The 18,901-nt window shown below is 39.9% G+C and overlaps 2 protein-coding genes across 2 annotated transcripts; one reads left to right on the top strand and one right to left on the bottom strand.

Annotated features, from left to right (window-relative positions):
* Positions 1–3,778: 3,778 nt before the first annotated feature.
* Positions 3,779–8,427, bottom strand: EAE98_010080 (uncharacterized protein; the record flags this gene model as incomplete). Its single annotated transcript, XM_038957701.1, has 7 exons — positions 3,779–5,133; positions 5,203–5,917; positions 6,015–6,145; positions 6,202–7,679; positions 7,743–7,883; positions 7,942–8,136; positions 8,348–8,427. The coding sequence occupies 7 exons, from the start codon at positions 8,425–8,427 to the stop codon at positions 3,779–3,781; spliced, it is 4,095 nt and encodes a 1,364-aa protein (XP_038805927.1).
* Positions 8,428–11,799: 3,372 nt separating this feature from the next.
* On the top strand, positions 11,800–15,513 carry EAE98_010079 (uncharacterized protein). The gene is made up of 2 exons (XM_038957700.1): positions 11,800–12,650; positions 12,709–15,513. The coding sequence occupies exons 1-2, from the start codon at positions 12,405–12,407 to the stop codon at positions 14,851–14,853; spliced, it is 2,391 nt and encodes a 796-aa protein (XP_038805926.1). The 5' UTR covers positions 11,800–12,404; the 3' UTR covers positions 14,854–15,513.
* The last annotated feature ends 3,388 nt before the right edge of the window (positions 15,514–18,901 follow it).

Raw genomic sequence — 18,901 nt, 5'->3', positions numbered from 1 at the left:
TATCGTATCAATGCCCGTAACAGAGCCCTCCTCCTTAGACTTTCGTCCTCAAAAGCTTTAAAGCTATTCGACAGCTAATCGCTGCTAGATCGACCTCTTTTTACAGCCTCATTAACTCCTACAGCAACAAGCTAGTATTACAATGCCTACATCCTCACTTTATGAGATTCAGCTCTTCTATAGCTTTAAAAAAGCTATATTGTAGTATAAGAGTGCCAAGAACTAATCCAATCCATAGAATCCAATCCATATTCGAATCTTGAAAACCTTGAAAACCTTGAAACCTTGAAAACCTTGAAAATCTTGAAAATTTCGAAAATTCGAAAAGGAAGTCGATTCGCTTTCGATAGAGTAATAGTTCGTATTCGATAATGAAGTAATGGTTCGTATTCGATAGAGTTTTGCCTCCCCCTTTTTCGGCTTTCGTCCTCGAAAGCATATAAAATTTGAATTTGATAGTAGTTCGCTAACAAATAATACTCCAAATTCTGAAAATCCTGAAAAAATGATAGAATTATATAAGCTAATCGGGCTAATACTCTTAAAATCTGAAAATCCTGAAACTCTTGAAAATCCCAAGATCAGTAGAGTTTTACTAGCTTCCTATTGGTTCCCCGAAAGCTTAGAGAAATCCTGAAAATGATGGAAATCCGGAACATCCGGAAGAGGCCTGGTATCCCGAAAGTCCTGGAAAAGCCTAAAAATCCTGAAAATCCTAAGAGAGATCTGAAAATCCGGGAAATCCGGAAAAAGTCTGAAAATCCTGAAAATAGTGGAGCTTCGCAAACTTCTTACTGGTTCTTCGAAACCTAAAAGAATTCTAAATTTATTGTTACGTAAACAGAAACAATAGGAGTTGTAAGCTTTACCACTACGCCACGCACGCAATCTGTCCAAAAGGCACAGTATCAGGGATCGAAGTACTGACAGCTTACTACTATATATATACCCTGTAACATTTATTAGTTTTATTAGCTTACATTAAACTTTCAAAACCTGAAGAATCTGAAAATGATAAAACTTTTCGAGCTTTTGAAATCTGAAAGATATCAAAAATACTATCTTTATATTTGCCTTTTTAAAGCAAATAATTCTAGCAAAAACTATTTCATCTCAAGCTAGATATAAACTATCTAATAAAGTTTCAACTATTTGTAATCAGCCTCTACTAATGAATTCGAAATTTACAAAACCCAAAATAACCTATTTGCATCTACCTATTAAGGTAAAACGATTCTAGCAAATACTGTTTTTGTTTTTAACTAAATACAAACTATTCGATAGATCTTTGGTTAATATACAAACTATTCGATCTGTATCTACTTATTAAGATAAAACAATTCTAATAAAATATTGTTTTGTTTTTAGCTAATATACAAACTACTCGATATAATATCGACTATTTGTAATTGACTTCAATTAATAATCTTGATTGATTACGAAATAGCTAGTTAAACCCTTCCTTAATACTATATAAGAGTATTATCCTTTTTGAAATAGAAATCTTATAAAACTAATTTCCATTAATAAATTAATTATAAAATAACTAATTAGATTCTTTTCTTTATAGGATGTTATATTAGAATTCTATCTTTTTAATAGAAATCTTATAAAATAATAGAATTTCATTAACTTCCTACTAAATCCTCGAAACTTAGAGGAAATTCTGATAAAAGGTTTGAAATATTAAATAAATATCATCATCGTTTTTGAAAATATAAAATGGATGTATTACTAGTATCTCGTGGATATAGAGTAGGGTTTGTAGTTAGTTCGTGGTTGCTTCGCAAAAGAGATTCTCTTCTTTCTTTTTATATTCTTTCTTTTTCTTTTATTCAATTATTCTATTTCATCTTAAAAGGGTATCAATAATATATTATAGAGAAGAATATATTATAAAAGTATCTTAAATATTCTAAAAAACTCATACTAAAGATTTTTCTTTTTTAACTTTCAATTCAATCTTTTATAAATGAAATAGGGATTATCTTAATCTGAATAATATTGATTATATACTACTAATATATCATAGATATATCATAGGCATATCGTAACCTAATTGAAATCTTAAGCTTTTAAAGCTTTTAAAGCTATTCCCAAAAAACTAATCAATAACTTGCTCTAAAAAGATTGAATAAAAAGAATTATTAGAATCAATACAAGATGATGACTAATATAATATAAGTGTAGACTTAGAATAAGACTTTTCATTAATTCCTTCGAAACCTCTTTCCTGAAGCTATATATATGTGAAAACTCTTCGCTTCCGGACTAATAGTCGGCCCGATATCGATTCCACATCGTATCAATGCCCGTAACACCAATCTTCTCAATCTCCCCTATCCCCTATCCCCTATCCCCATCTCCTCAAACATCAAATATCAAACATCAAACCTCAAACCCAAATAAATCCATATATTTATAACTTCCTCATCTATCTACCTACTCATCTATCTACCTACCTACTTATCTACCTTCTTACTTATTTATCTCCTCATATATATATCTATTCAATATTACAAATACTATACTTGAGTTTACTTTTTATACTATATATTTATCCTCTATATTATATATCTACCTTTAATATTTTCAAATATATAATTAAATCTATTAAGATTTACTATATTTACTATATTTATATATATATATCTACCTATCTATTTATTTATAAATCTATTTATCTATTTATTTATATATCTATCTATCTATTTATATATCTATTTATCTATTTATTCATTCATTAATCTACTTACCCACCACCTACCTACTATCTATCTATCTATCTAGTCTTTAAATACTAATAGTCGGCTCTTATAAACGACCGACTAATTCCTAGTCGGGGAAAGCGAATATCCCCGTGAGATTTTGAATATAGATTTTGTGATTTTTATTGAAAAATATTTCAATTTTATAAATAATATTATGAATTTTAAAGCAATTTAAAAAAATCTAATATTATTAGAAAATTACAATCTTATTGAATATAATTATATAAAAAGTTCAAAAATTTTTCAAAAATTGAAGATTGTATATTAAAAATAAAACTAGATTTTTAATAAAATTGAATGGTTTTAGTATATTTCGTATTCAAAATCTCACAGGGATATTCGCTTTCCAGGGACATTCGCTTTCCCCGACTAGGAACTAGTCGGTCGCTTGAAGAACCGACTATTACCTACCTCTAAATAAACCAACCCCCTAATCCACAATAATCTAGGCTCATGTGCTCCAAATCGACAATCGATCACTATATCATACCATCCAAGTATGAGACACTGAATATAGTTGTACCTGGTATTTATTGATTTCTTCTTCATCTTATCTCATATAATACATATCTATTCATCCATCCCATCAATCATCACCTCGATCCTTCCATCAAACCATCGCCCCACCAAAGGGTATATTATCTAACATCACATCCATTCCACACCAATTCATTCCTTCCATCCAACTTGAAGAATCCCCCAATCATTCCTAAAAACCAAAAAGCCACATCCATCTCAAGTACAAATTCCATGCATTACACCTGGGTATATAAGAGCCCCTCCCTCTCAAAAGCTCAAAGCCTAAAGCTAAACGCCATGCCAAATTTTTATCGCTCCGTCCCACCATATTGTTACAATTCCTAGATATCCATGTCCCAATTTTGATGCTGCCATGATGTTTCCATAACGCCTCAAAATGCAAGTCCCTTGTACGATTCATATCCATATCCATCGTTCCATCATTCCGTTTAAATGTCTTCACTCATCAGCATCGTCCACTTTCCCATTCAGTCCTTCTGATTAGCCCTCCAATTCTCCAACATCTTCCTCACCTCCTTCATAGCCACCGGCTTCGTCATAAAAAGATCAATGCCACAAGCTCTCGCCTTCTCCACATCATCTTTACCCGCCAAACCCGTAAGTGCCACCACTAATGCTTCATTCTTCTTACTCTTGTCTGTTCCATCGTTGGCTATTGCTCGCTCTCGTCTTGACTTTTCCAATTTTCGAATTTCTTTTGTAGCATCGAATCCATCTAGAATTGGCATACTTATATCCATGAAAATGATATCATATCCCTCTGGTCGTTCCTCGACTTTCTTTACTGCTTCAAGTCCATTTTCTGCCTCGTGAACTGTTGTGTATCCCAATCTCGTTATGAAGTGACGCAGAAGTTTGAGATTTATCATGTTGTCATCTACTAAAAGTAGATTTGGTGCGAAGGGGTCAGAATCTGCGATCGCGATTGAATGTTGGCGTGTACTTGTAGTTGCGGTTGAAGAATCAGATGGGTGACTAGTCACATATCCAACTGATGGATTAGGTGGAGATGTAAGACCAAAGGTTGAAGCTGTGGGGGTGAGAAGGTTATTATCCAGAGAAAGTTCCCCATTTGAAGTAGAGTTTTTACCACCTAGAGGTAAAGGAAATGGGAACTCTTTGCCCTTTTCAACAAGTGCGTTTGGAGTCGGTGATTCAATAGCTTTCCGAGCATTCTCGCTATCAGCCGCCATACGACTATTATCCAATACTTCGCCACCATTCGGAGAAATAAGCAAATCCTCAAAAACGTTACTAAGATCATTAGTGCTAGCTTGCGCCATGCTAGATGAATCGGGCGTGATGGCTGTACCACTTGGATTTGTCACACCTTCAAGACAAGATCGAAGTGCTCTAGCAAGTTTGAGTGGACCCACTGGTTTCGCTACTACGGTGACATTGCCTTTGATGCCAGCTTCTGCGAATGAGTGGTTGAAGCGTGAAGAGTGCGGGCATAGAACCAAAATTGACGGTTTACTGTGGCGAGGAAGCAATTTCCGGAGATTCGCGAGAACAGACAAGTCTGGAGCGTTCGCTAGGATAATTTTTGGGTTCTTCGATAATGGCACAATCTTCAGGCCATACCAATATGTAAGGAAATTTCTGACGGAACTTTCAAGAAACTTTCCCTTCCTTGCAAGTATAGGGTCTATAGTAGGAGGATTGAAATTAAAGAGGCCTACTTCACGACCGCTAATCTCATTTCGCAATAATGATATTGATTCGTCTGTCTCACGCAATAACGAGGTTACAGCTTTTGGTGTTGCTGGTGCTGATGTATCTTTTGGCATTTCGCGAAGAAGTGGCAAGGTAACTCTGACCTCTGGAGGAATGTGTTAGTACCGGAACAACATGTCATATCTACGCAGCCGGAAAGCTCGGGGTTACTCACCAGTACCACGTCCTAATTCGCTATCGATCGTAATGTCTCCTTCAAGCAGGTTGATAATACTCCTCACAATAGACAGTCCCAATCCAGTGCCACTCGAGAGGGTATTCTCCTGAGCAAATGGAGTGAAAAGCTTTGATCTAAGGAACTCGCTAGATATACCCTTTCCTGTGTCGGTCACTGTCAATATGATCATTGATCTCGGAGTTCTCCCATCACCAGGAACATTAAGATCATCTAGTTTAGCAGTCTCTAACTTGACCCGTACATAGCCGTGTGACGTATATTTCAAAGCGTTCCCGAGCAAGTTCATGATGATTCTTCGGAAAGCACCGGGCTGTGTAGTAAAATTGTAGTCATCTAGAGCAATATCCAGGATGACTGAAACTTGTGGGGTTTGGTTCGCTGAAGATGACATGGCAAGCAATCCTGATTGTCTTTTCGAATCCGAGCTTTTGTCATGTATATCATGAACCATATCGAAAGTTTTTGCTGTGACATTTTGAAAAACGTAGCCAGCAAAAACACTCTCAACCACCTCTTCACAAAGGACTGCGACATCCACTGGCGCAAACAGATTAATCATAGGTAAATCGGATTGTTGTAAAGCCAGGGGACCAGTATTGCTCGATTGCGATCTTCGTTTCGTGGAGCCCCGTCGATTTCTACGCCAATTCTTCTCAAGACTACTAATTTTAGAAAAGTCCAGAATATGATTCTAAAACAAAGTAGTCAGCAGGGAGAATAAGGTCGGGGGTGTGAGGAAAGGGAAATGACAGTGAGCTGCACCCAAGAGCAATCAAAAAGGGACTCACAATAGTGTCCAAAAGGGTACGGCCACAACTATCAATCGTTTCGACAAGTTCTTGAGCTAGATTTGGCAATGAAAGATCATCCAATATCTCAGCAGACGCAAGTATTCCGTGCAGCGGGCTTCTTAGTTCATCTGTGCACATCGTTAGCCCCTTGATAATATTCTGGCAATCATCGCTCAATACTTACGAGAAATACTTCCGATGAAGTCACTCTTTTTCTGATCAGCAACTTCGGTACTTATACGGGAACATTCAGCCATGACACTATTTCCAAACGCAGAGAGAAACGACAATTCGTTTTGTTTGGAAAGAATACGCGTAGGCTCTGTTGACCAAACACAGCATGCACTGAGCCAGCGAGAACGACCAGCATCCCAAAGTGGGACAAATAACAATTGGCGGACACCAGGAAAATGATTCGACAAAAATCTTCCATCTGCTGCAGCCCTAGCCACTTTATTCTTTCCACGTTGTTGATTTCTGCCTGGTCTTGCAGAAGATTTATAGCCTTTAAGAATGTCATCATCTGACGCCGAGGACATGGATCCATCCGAATCAAAAGTCCATAGCTTTCCGCGGGGGTACCGGCGCAAAAAGTGATGTAAAGACTTTTCTTCGAATGGTAAGAATGAATGAGTTCCCGGGTATAGATCACCATTAATCGACGATGCCTCGGGGGTGGAGAATCCCAAAATCTCGATTTCTCGTGTTTGTGACATTGTCGACGATCGAGTAAAAGGTCGTGAAATCGAAGCTTGAGGATTAAATCCGTTTCTCATTTCATCGTCACCACTCGTCTGGCTATCAGTAACAGACGATTCCAAGTTAGAAGTTTGCGTATCACTGCTGAAACCTTTTTGTGCGTCGTAAAATACAGCCCCACCATCTACTTCAAACGCCTCCCTAATAAGATTGGAAGCGCGTGAGAAAAGCAACTTTAAAGCCGAAGCTTCGGTAAACTCCTCGTCGGGGGTATCCGTCTTGCACATATCGGACGGTGACTGTTCAGTTGTACTAGTCTCTCCAAAAGAGGAATATTGTGTGGACTCCATTCCTGGTCGTTCATTGGTGAATGAATCCAATCGTTCAGGCGTCAAAACGGTACCTTCTATCCTTGTAGGAATCGTTGAAGTTGAGGTTACATGCCCCTTTTCTTTACCGTTGCTCAGAGAAAGTGAAGTAGCACTTGAAACCCTCGAATCTTTTGTTGATGATGAAGACTTTGACTTTTGTCGTCTGATCCCAGTGTCTGTTTCAAACTGGCCAACAATCTTTGTACCTTCTCCATCTTCTGCTTCCATGTCTGCCTCTTCGAGTTCTGCACGACCTTCGACAAATGATGCAAGACCTCTGCTCATCTTCATACCACGTCGATGTTCCTCTACTTCTCGATTCAACTCGAGATGCTTCATAACAGTGCATGCCATTGTGCCCAAAAAAGAGATGTCATCCTTGGAAAGTCCGGGCCTGGCTTGACTATCGACCACAAATAAACTTCCAATCGGTATGCCTCGCTTGGTGATAAGTGGAACTCCTGCATAAAATTTGAGGTGTGGGGGTTCCGTAACAAAAGAAAGTTGATTGAATCGATCATCTAATGTTAAATCATTGACAATGAATGAAGGATATTCTTCACCCAATACGGTTGGGGCAGTTTCGATGGTCCTGTAGCAGAGATTAAACACAATTGATGACTTGATTTTAAATTCAAATTCGCTTTTGTCATACCTCTCACACAACCTACCAGCCTTTGACACAGAGGTACAGCCGAGCCACAACTCATCACCTGGTTTGTGCTTTGTTGTATCCACTAGGTTTAACGATTTTGTGCTTTCTGCAATGAAATACTGCGTGCCATCATCGATAAGACTTGAGGGATTTGTCAGCTATGAATCAAAGAAAATGGATACGTATGCTTGGAAAATACCTGATCATTGCTCTTTGCACCTCTAATCTCCATGACACTAGCTGGCAGAATGCTGTCAATGATGTATCTGGAGAAGAGATTTTTGTTGAAGTAATATCAGATTGTACTTCTAAATCCGGATTGCCAGACTCTGTGGATAGTTGGGGTGCTGGAAAACATGTCTCGGTGTTTATGGAAGCCGTAGGCTGATAGTACCTGAAGGAGATAGATATCAGTATGATGGCTCTTTCACATTTTGAACTTGCGGTGCCAAATGAATTCGGCCGTGAGCCATTCTCGACCATTTCATGAGAGAGACATCTTCGATTTCCTTCTATTTGACTCCAAATGCGTGAATTTTTTTGTGTCTCCTTGCATGATTCTGGTTACACTGGTGCAACCACTTCAAATTGAACGATGGACATACTTGTATAATTCTCTGGCTCTGGCGGAATCGGAAATCCCCTCGACGTGCGAAAGCGCAACTGTTGTTGCTACCGGCGCCATCTGCGCTTGGTTTTAATTGAATGGCTGGCCAGCTTTCGGAACGTTCGACAGGATCGAGAGAAGGTAGTCAAGGTGATGATCAGTCTATGATCAGTCTATGATCAGTCTATGATCAGTCTATGGGTGGGAATGGTCGAGGCAGTAAGATCTGTCTAATGAATGCGATGGTCAGAAATGGAGCGATGAACGATTTTGACTTTATTGATGATCGGGATATTGAATGGAAAAGTTAAAGGGAAAAGACAAGGAGGTAGTCGAGATTTACGGACCTAGTTTCTAATTGCTTGTATGCATTGGATTGGGTTAAAGAGCAACCCCTCCACCTTTTCGATATGATAGATACGTAGGTACAGACAATGCAGCACCAAATCAAATGCTAATGCCTTGTAGGGACCGTTTTCGCAGAGAGACCAAGTGAAATCGAGTATACAAGTCTTAGACAGTGAAGGGAGTCTAAGCCGGAATAGTATTAATGTGTATTTTAATTTTTTGTTCTAACAATCTTATCTTTTTCTTAAACACGCCAAAGAAGTAAGAGAAAGTTTGGGTGGTGACGGTTGGGAGGGTCGGTTGGTCGGTTGGTCGATTGGCAGATTGGTAGGTAGATGAGCTTGGTCAGTCTCTCAGTGTACTAGGTACCTACTAGTACAGTAGGTACAATAAATTATTGAGTTCGCGTTTGACTTTCGATTCACCTGGCGATTCTACTGGCGGAGATTACCTAATACATACTAGTAAATACTAGGGGTCCTCGTCTTACCTGATGTTTCTTATTAGCATGAAGATCCTCTCATCCTCTCATCCTCTCATACTGTCACGGGACACGGACCAGAAAGGAAAGAAATAATAAGAAAGAGAGAAGGTTCCAAGTGAAGAGTCGAGAGAGTGTGCCCACTGCCCGGCCAAAGGTCTGGATGGGATGTAGAAAAATCGATCGACATCTTGCGTCATCATGCATTGATTCCTGATTAATATGGGTATCGTAAGCGAAAGAGGCGTGAATGTAAAAATACCATCAGGGTCTCTGGAGTACCCCGAGAGATTGAGACGGGGGACGGATTCTGTTGCTGTCTTCACTCTCCCTTTTACTCTTACTCTGATTTTTATTATTCTTACCCTCCCTCACCCTCCTCTCACTCGTGACTTACTCTTATTCTCCACACATACTTCATTAGCTGGAGGTCGGTACTAGGTCGCTAGTGGTCCGAAGTGTCAAGTTGTTCATACTCTGTATTCACCGGTGACTGACTCTTGACTCTTCACACTTTCACAATCCGCACTTCACTCATACCTACCCGTACGGTACTATACATGATATATCTCGGTCATGAATAATCTCGTTCCATACCAGCCCAACTTCCTAGCACCTCCCTCCGACCCCTCAATCAGAGATCTCAATTTTTCACATCATTTGCTGCACGCCGCTGCAAATGATAAGCACTAGCAAAAGAAGCCTTGGGAGACATTTCAGACATTTCAGACTACTAGTCTACTACTGTCTAGGTCCTTCATAGTCGCATAGACTAGAACCAAAACACGACACTAATGGACCCTTTGTTTTACCTTTTTTTTTCTTCTCGCTCATTTCGCGTTCCTCTGCTCCATATTAAATTAAAGACGTGGTTAGAGCGTGCTTTATCTACAACTTGCGCAGAGACTATCCAGAATGATCCTTGCATCTGCATTTGGATGTATCACGTTACCCATCCTTCACTTCCCACCACCCCCTGAATGCTCCACAAAAGCGTTCCGAATAGTTTCCCAGCGAGCCAAGTCTATAGAGGACCGCAATCGATGAACAGTAGATGTTGGCTCTTGGGGATAGTCCGCCCGCCCGTGGACACCCCTAGTACACCGTACTTTATCCTTTTCCGCAGTGCAGAGATTAAGCTTCCGATCTAGACCAGGACTCTCTGAGTCTCTTCACCACATGAAGCACTAGGTCGCACCTTGCAAACATCGAACCGAAATTCCTCAAAAACATTTGTGGCTGAGCTGTCTCCCCATCTATTCCTCTTTCAGGTCATGCTCGCCAACTCATCTGTATCAAGATTTCGAAATCCTATCTTCCATTTGGTATGGCCATGGCATTCTCGAATGCGATTTCTTCGGGAGGTGGGGGGTGGCGCGTTTGAAAACAGTCTGAAGCTGGTTGGGCTGAATGTACCACGATGGTTGCTTACCATTCTTCACCTAGCTACCGACTACTAACCATGCTTCCGTTTCGTGGATTTCAATAGTCAAGCACTACTGTATGGGAAATCTCAGAGTCGGAAGCTTCGGATTCCGTTATGTCTACTCTCTCACGGCATAGCATGGCATGGCATGGCACAACATGGGAAGGGAATTTTGAATCGTGGTCACGAGAGGTTGATCCGATTTCCAAGGTAGGGTTGATGGGGCTCGGTCTATCTTGGGGGAGGGGAGGGGAAGATGAGGATACACGTGGTTGTGCACAAGGAACGGACACTCCCATTTTCCGGCACAAGACGATACGTAAACTAAGAAGAATATTCTGGAAGGAATTTATCGGTATATGATGTCTATGATGTCTATGATGTCGTCGTGATTACCAGGTAGATGGCAGACAATTTGTAAGGTTGACAAAAACTTTAATATACAAAGACATTCAATATAATAAATAACCTTAATAATCAAGGAATTTAGTACCCATTTAGAGTTGACCAGATCCGTTGGAAGCATGAAATTGATGTCACACAGGTACTCGAGTAAAATTAGATTTTAGATTTTCTTCCATGAGTTTGCTCTATATTGTCTGCTTTCCTTTGTATCCTGTGTGTTCTCTGTATCCTCTGTACTTTCTGTACGTTCTGTGTTGTGCTTCGACATGAGGATACCAGGTGCTTGAACATCTAACCCACGATACCTTCCATCGCCCTCATTACCTCGTCTGCCTCCATGGCAATGGCCCTCGGAGAGCCAGCGGAGCGTCATTTCGATCTGGATAAGTAGGTAGGTAGGTACCTTTACACTTGGTAAGTAAGCAGACAAGCAGACAAGTAACTTACTCAGATGGATCAGATAGCTAGATTGCTTGATTCCAAGTACTATCTATTACCTATTTGTTACCATCTGTATACCTACTTTGCGCATATACTCGAATACAATTTGTGATGAATCTTTAATTACGGTTATTAGTCATTCATCATGTGTTCTGGTGTATCGACTATGTGCCTTCTACTCTGCCTAGGTACTTAGATGCCGTACCTACTACCTAGGTATCTAGGAATTCTAGCTAAAAATAAAGATTCACCCCGCCCATTACTCGTATATTTACCATATTTATTACTATGATAGCTAGTAGAAACTACAGTCTGACATTCATCTCCTTCCAACGTTCCCTTTGATCTCTTCAATCTTGGCCTGAGGCAATTGAAATTCTCCGTCTTTTTTTCCATCCACTTGCCCATTCCAAGGTTCCATTTGCCCATTTGCCCGCCACGGCGCCACTCTACATTTTTATTTCTTCATCCTCCAGCTTTCGGCGTTTGCGTCAACAAGAATAGATTCCTTACATCCGAAAGATTCTGTACCTCACACGATCTACCAGGATTTGATTGGCATCATCGACTATTCTTACATTCTTACATTCTTACATACATTGCGACGACCAAACAGCCTTAACCATATGTACTACCCAGATCTCAGAATCGTCTAACATCACTCTTAAATCCCAAATTTGCAAAAGAGCCGCTTTTCTACGATTCAAAATCAACACTCGTACCCATTTCAACACCTTCCCATCTGCCCCTTACACAAACAAACATCTCCACCCCGCGAGTATTTACAAGTGGGGGTATTCGAGTCCCTCCTCCATTCAAACTTTCCTCGCCTTGCGATAGTCGCATATCGATCGCATATCAATTCGATTGGCATTGGCGAGTGGCGTGAAGGATATTCCCTCGTTCAAAGACCATCTTTCATATTTCATCTCGATACTTCTACCATCGCTCATCATGCAAATGAATGAAACGTCAATCAATATGAAGCCTGATCCTAATCAAGTCGCATGCGACGAATTTTACAATAGCCTCAACCTCGACAACCTCCCTCCCAACCATAATCTACAAGCGGCTGGGACTAATAAGAACAATATCGCATCGGGCCCAGAGACAATAAAGGCAGAGGTCCCACAGAAAGCTCCAAAGAAGAGAAAGAGAGTGGTGATCTCATGTACTGAGTGTCATAGGCGCAAGCAAAAGGTGGTTTTCGCTTTCTTGTTGTATTCTCATAAGATGAGTTGTCTAATACCAATTCTAGTGTGATCGTCAATTTCCATGTTCGAATTGTGTCAATCGCAATAAGCAAGATGTTTGTCAATATGAGAATGAATCTGCGAGGAAGCAACAATTACTAGATGATTTAAGGTCGTCTGACAATGCGGAATATGGAAAGAATGCTCAAGTCGAATCGGATTCCGTGGCAAAAGTTAGTGCTTTAGGATATGCAAAGTCAAATGGGACCCATTCAAATACAACTCTAGGAATCTTCAAGAAGATAGAGGCAGAGGTCAACGATGGGGCCGCTGTGACATCGCATTCCATAACAACATCAGAGAATGCTGGACTGCGGGAGAAATACAAGAGCTTGATACGACAATTACCCTCCCGACCCTACATTGATATGCTCTTAAAGACGTTCTTCCGCGAAGTCAACTTTCAATATTATGCTTTAGACGAAGGAACCTTTCGCGATCACCTCAGAAATTGGAACAATCTTTCTTTTGCAACTTTGAATAAGGGACCACAGGAATTACCCGCAGATTTACAATTCTTTCCCGCTCTCCTATTCCAATGTATTGCTATGGCCTTACTATTTCAACCACCAGATCATGATCCAAGTTTGGAGTCACTCAAATATGCAGCGGGAATGTCATTTGATGATCTTGCGGCTGATTACAGTGATTCGGGAGTCAGTATTTTGACCTTATTAGGCAAACGAAACACTACTCTTGTGACTGTTCAGGCCGGTTTTGTAAGGGCGTCGTACTTGAAATATAGTGGAATGGTGCCTGAGAGTTGGCATTCTCTATCCCAAACGATCAAAGACGCTCAAGAGATTGAATTACACAAAGATAATTATCAACCTCAACGTCACAAGCCTGAAGATGGATATGAACATATTTGGCATCAACAACTCCGAAGGAGAACTTGGCTTGTACTCGCTCTATGGGATGTACATATGGCGTTGGTTCTTGGTCGACCGACCACAATTGATATGCGTGATCCAAGACCACCTTTTCCTATCGACGCTCCCATACCCGCGACTCTTGAAGATCGACGCAAGACCCCTCCTATAGAACGAAAACCTACAGATATGCCCACACCTTTAACAATGCTATTATGGTATGTTGAAGTTATGGCTCCGCTTTGGGATATATATTACCTTGAGAAAGATGGACCACAACCTAGTGATGCACTAAAGGTTCAAAAGATGCACATTAATATCAAACAAATTCATGAGTTATGTCCACCCTACTTCAGAGCCGAAAATCCCGACACAACTTGGGATAATCACCCTGATTGTTACTGGCTTCCACCTTGCAGATTAATCTTCCAGAACGGTGGTGCATTCACAACAATGGCTCTTCATAGACCATATATTTGTCTTTCGGTTTCCAGTCGCCGTTCTGCTCTTGAAGCTGGTTTGGATATCTTACGAGTGCAACGTGAATATTTCAGTTTACTACAGACAAAACATTACAAAATGTTCAACCTTGTCCTTAATACCTTTGACGCTATCATCCTCTCAGCCGCTATTTACATCCTACATCCATTCGAGAATAGGGATCTTCTTGACAATACTCTACAACATTTTGATTGGGCCATGGAGAGATTCCATACTATGATTGGTCGCAATGCAATTGCTAATACAGCCGCCGGTGTACTCAAAGCAATCAACATTCGCTTGAAGAAAGCATTAGGAACAAATAAACCTCAACCATCAACTCCATCAGATGTTGGATCCAATCCATCATCGACAGTCGCTAGCTCACAAGCTGTAAGATCTGGTGCTTCTACATCCGCACAATCTTACAATTCTCCTGCATCGTCCACCGATCCTTCAACCATATCTTCGGCAAATTCTGTCAATGGAAGTCATTACAATCTTCCCACAATACAAAACTTGACCTCACCAAATCCCAATATACCAGCTGCTTGGGAATTTCAAGGAGCCAATAATATTATGCCACACAATTTTGATCTTTCTTCAATTGCTCCTTTACAACCAATGCATGATCTTATATTCAATGATTTGAGTACGAACCTTGGAGGAACCAATTATGATTTGCCATATCAAAACTTCCAAGACGCAAGTTTGTATGCGCAACCTGAACCGTGGCAATTTGAAGGAGATTTGGGTCAGGATAGTTTTTGGGCAGTTATGAACAATTACAATCCTTAAGTGAGGTTTCGGGAGGTTATTTAATTTTCATCATTGTTTAAAGGGGCGGAGCGGTAGAAGGTGTGTCGGCAGTATATATGAGGCGGATACGAATCTCAGGTCTTTACATAATGTATGGGATGATAGGTTGGTGATTGGAAATGACAGAAAGCGTGGATGGGCGTGGGTATGAAAATGAAGGGATGAGCAAAATATTGTGGTACATGTTTTGACATGATCCTGTCCTATCCTAGGTTATCACATCTTAGATCTAACGATATATTCCTGGGGCGTGGCGGCAATTGTTGAAAAGGCTTTGAGGGGTAGAGGAGAAGGTTATATCGGCACGCCTACACGGTTACGGTTATCATGCTACATAGGTATAATGTATACATTACACGGAGTTATCATTGTCTGGTTGTGTAGTTGAAATATTCGTTGAGAGTTTATAAAAGTTTTCTTCTTCCTTTAAGCTTATTTGTTTCGTTACGTCTGTTTGTTGCGTCTCTTGTGAAATGTCTTGGCTTGGTAAAATGAGGGGTGCATACTAGGTATATTTGAGGTTCTCACTTCCTTTGAGATTTGGACTTGGACTTGGCTTGAGCTTTGTTATTGTATCGTATGAGTGTGTAGTGGTTTGGGTGGAGGATGATGATTGATTGGTTGGTTGGTGAAGAGGATGTGGGAGGAAAGGGGAAGGGGGAATGGGGAAGGGGGAAGGAGTTAAATGAATAGATGAGTATATGAATAGATGAGTATATAGGTAAATGAGTATATGGAAAGGTAGATAGATGCATTACGATTTGTTCTTTTGATAATTGTGTAATCTTATAGATGGATGGATGAATAGATAAATAGATGGATGAATAGATGAATAGATGAATAAATGAATAGATTAATATAAATAGTAGATATTTAGTGAGTGAAGAGTTTTATATTGTATTTTCTATGTAATTGGATGTGTAATTGGATGTGTTTAGTTTGTTTTGTTTTGTATTGATAGGTTTGGTTTTGATTTGATAGGTTTGGTTTGATAGGTTTGATTTGATAGGTTTGTTTTGATTTAGGTTTGGTTTGGTTTAGATTTGGATTAATTGGGATTAGATTTGGTTTAGATTAATTGGGATTGTTCTTTTGGGGGGGGGGGGGGGGGGTGGAGAGAGGGTTTGGAGGGGGGATGGGGGATGGGGGGGAGGAGGAGGAGGAGAAGGAGGTTGTGAGATGTGGAGTTTTGGGGTGTGGATTGTAGGGATTGAGAGTGCTGAGGGTGGGAGAGAGGGAGGGAGGGTTTGGAGGGGAGATGAGAAAGAGGAGAAAGAGGAGATGAATGGATGGATGAATGGATGAATATGTGAATATATGGATATATGGGAAATGGAATAATATCTGATTATAATCAATAGATATATATATATAGATATATTATATTAATCATCTCCAGAGCTATCTTATAAATACCTAGGTAGATAGGTATGAATTATATTCTGAGAGGAACTCAGTTTTTGCTGTGTGCTGTGTGTTGTATATTGTGTGTTGTGTATAGATACTAGGTAGGTTTTGGAGGATTCCGGGGATTTATTCTTTATTCTTTATTATGTTTTATGTTTTATGTTTTATTGCTGGTATATGTTTGGGGTTTAGGGTTTAGGAGTTGGGGTTTAGAGATTGGGGTTGTTGTGTGTAGTGAAAGTTTTGAAAAATAGGAGTAGGAAATGAAAGATGGGAGATGGGAGATGTAGTTATAGTTGTAGTTATTGATAGTGGTATGACATAGAGAAAAGAGGAGAGAAGGGAAAAGGAAAGAGGATATATATATATTTTTCGCTGGAGTGAAAAGTAGATAGTTGTTAAGCTTGGGGATTGGGAATTAAGGATTAGAGAGTTTTTTTCATGTCTGTCGATTCATTTATCTATATATCTATATCTACCAAGTTTATTTTCTTTCTTGGGCTCGGCATGGAAAGGGGAGATTGAACTTATCTACGGGTTGAAAATCGTATGCACGTGGTGAGTGGGTTGGTAGGTAGGTAGGTAGGTACTAGGGAAGAAGAAGGGAAGGGAAGGGGGTCTTGCTGTTTCTCTTACTTACGCCATGATAATGAATGGGTGGTTGAGATGTGTTGGGATATTGACGATTGGATGGAGGAATGATTGGAGGGATGGGCGAATCAATGAATGAATGAATGAACGGGGAATTGGAGCGAGTTGGTTTGATTCGATTCGTTCTTCGTTTTCTTCGTGATACCCTATCATATGACTACCACTGGGTACCTAGGTAGGTAGATTCCAGGTGTACATATTTTTTTCAATCGCAGATGAAATTAAGATTACATGTTGATACATCTAGATTCTACATTTGCTGGCGAGACAGAAGTCAATCTCTTGAGGTTTTGTTCTGGGATATGGATATATGGTACTGGGTGATGTGTTGGATTTGATGTTTGTTGGTTTGTATGGGATGGGATAGGATGGAATGGGATGGGATGGTGTTGTATATGTATACAGTATGCAATTGGGTAATGGGTATAAGTATGAGATTACCATGTAACACGACATATTTCGTGCGACTGGAAGTTGGAAATGCCAATGTGTGTGTGTATGCATCATGAGCTTGTTTTCTTACTTCGTTCTGATTCTTTCTTTCGTTCTTTCTTTCTTTCGTTCTTTCTTTCTTTCGTTCTTTCTTTCGTTCTTTCTTTCTTTCGTTCTTTCTTTCTTTCGTTCTTTCTTTCTTTCGTTCTTCCTTTCTTTCGGCCAGTTGGATGAAGGTCTCTGGGTATATCATATCTCTCTGTCTGTACGTTTATTACCGAGTCATCTATTATCGAAATTGTGAGAAGAGACTAGAAAATCTCTTCGAAAATCTCTGAAACATAGATACTTTTTCAATACTACATACTACCACGGGAGATGGATGGTTTCGTTGTATTGATTGGTATAATTTGGGTTGATGATCTACCTAGCTATGTATCTAGATTCATATATGTTTCTTTGTGGATCTGTGGGTATGCATGTAGCTATCTATGTATGCAGCTGAGTTGGATTGGGATGCAGAAATGGCGTTGGTTGTGTTGCACGACATCGGACCGGATTCACCACGTGTGGATGTAGGTAGGAAGGAAGAAAGGATGGATCGAGATCTATTCGTGTAGATTTGAGATTGGATATTGGTTTATTCATACGGGATTGAGAAGTGGAGGTGTTGAGGAGTGAGAGGAAATGATAGGTGATATTCTATGGTGTTGATTTTCTTTCGTCTAGTTCAGATAACATTTCCCCTATTGTATCGATTTGAAAATAAAGTCATCCTCTTTCTAACTTCTCTACTATTTCCCCCTAACTTTTCACAAATTCATTCCATGAAGAAGAAGAAAATATATAATATCGTGGCTTAGGAATATAAATTAAGGTTATATCATCCCTCAACAAACCACATCTTCATCCCTCCAACCAATATCCCAAAAGATCATTGGGACATCGCCAAGACCATTCCTAGTCATTGTGCTACCGATGGGATGGAAACTTCAATTAGCCGAGCAGTAATGTTCGGATGGGGAACTGAACAATCCACCTGAGAAGAGTGAGGGACCAATGAGAACATCAATAAGAGAAACCCCAAATAGAATTCGTTCCAAGACCTCAAACCTGCATACATGTGTGTATATGCACATGCGTACATATGCATGCATGCTGTACACAACCATTTGATCTGTTGAAGAAGAAACTTCATTTCCTTCGGGACAAATGCCAAGATAAGCCAATGTAGCACCAAGGCGATGGGAAATTTCTAATCGTATTCCTTCACTTTGCCGGAATGGGCTATTGGATGAGAATCCGTGTTTGAGTATTGTGGCGGCGATGCTTGAAGAAGTCAAGATCTGAGATGTGTATGGTACGTCGGGTCTCATGGTACCTGGTATGGGATATTGGTGATACAAATGTGATGGGAGAAGACACCCAAGTCGATAACTTGATTGGATTTTCGGGGTACGGATTTGGTTGTGAGATGGTGGTTTGAGGTGGGGTTTAAATGTTCTATTTGTATTGATATATGTATATATATTGTTAA

This window comes from Botrytis deweyae (genome assembly GCF_014898535.1).
Source record: "Botrytis deweyae strain B1 chromosome Unknown BDEW_033, whole genome shotgun sequence".
Taxonomy (NCBI): domain Eukaryota; kingdom Fungi; phylum Ascomycota; class Leotiomycetes; order Helotiales; family Sclerotiniaceae; genus Botrytis; species Botrytis deweyae.
This window is presented reverse-complemented; position numbering and strand designations above follow the sequence as displayed.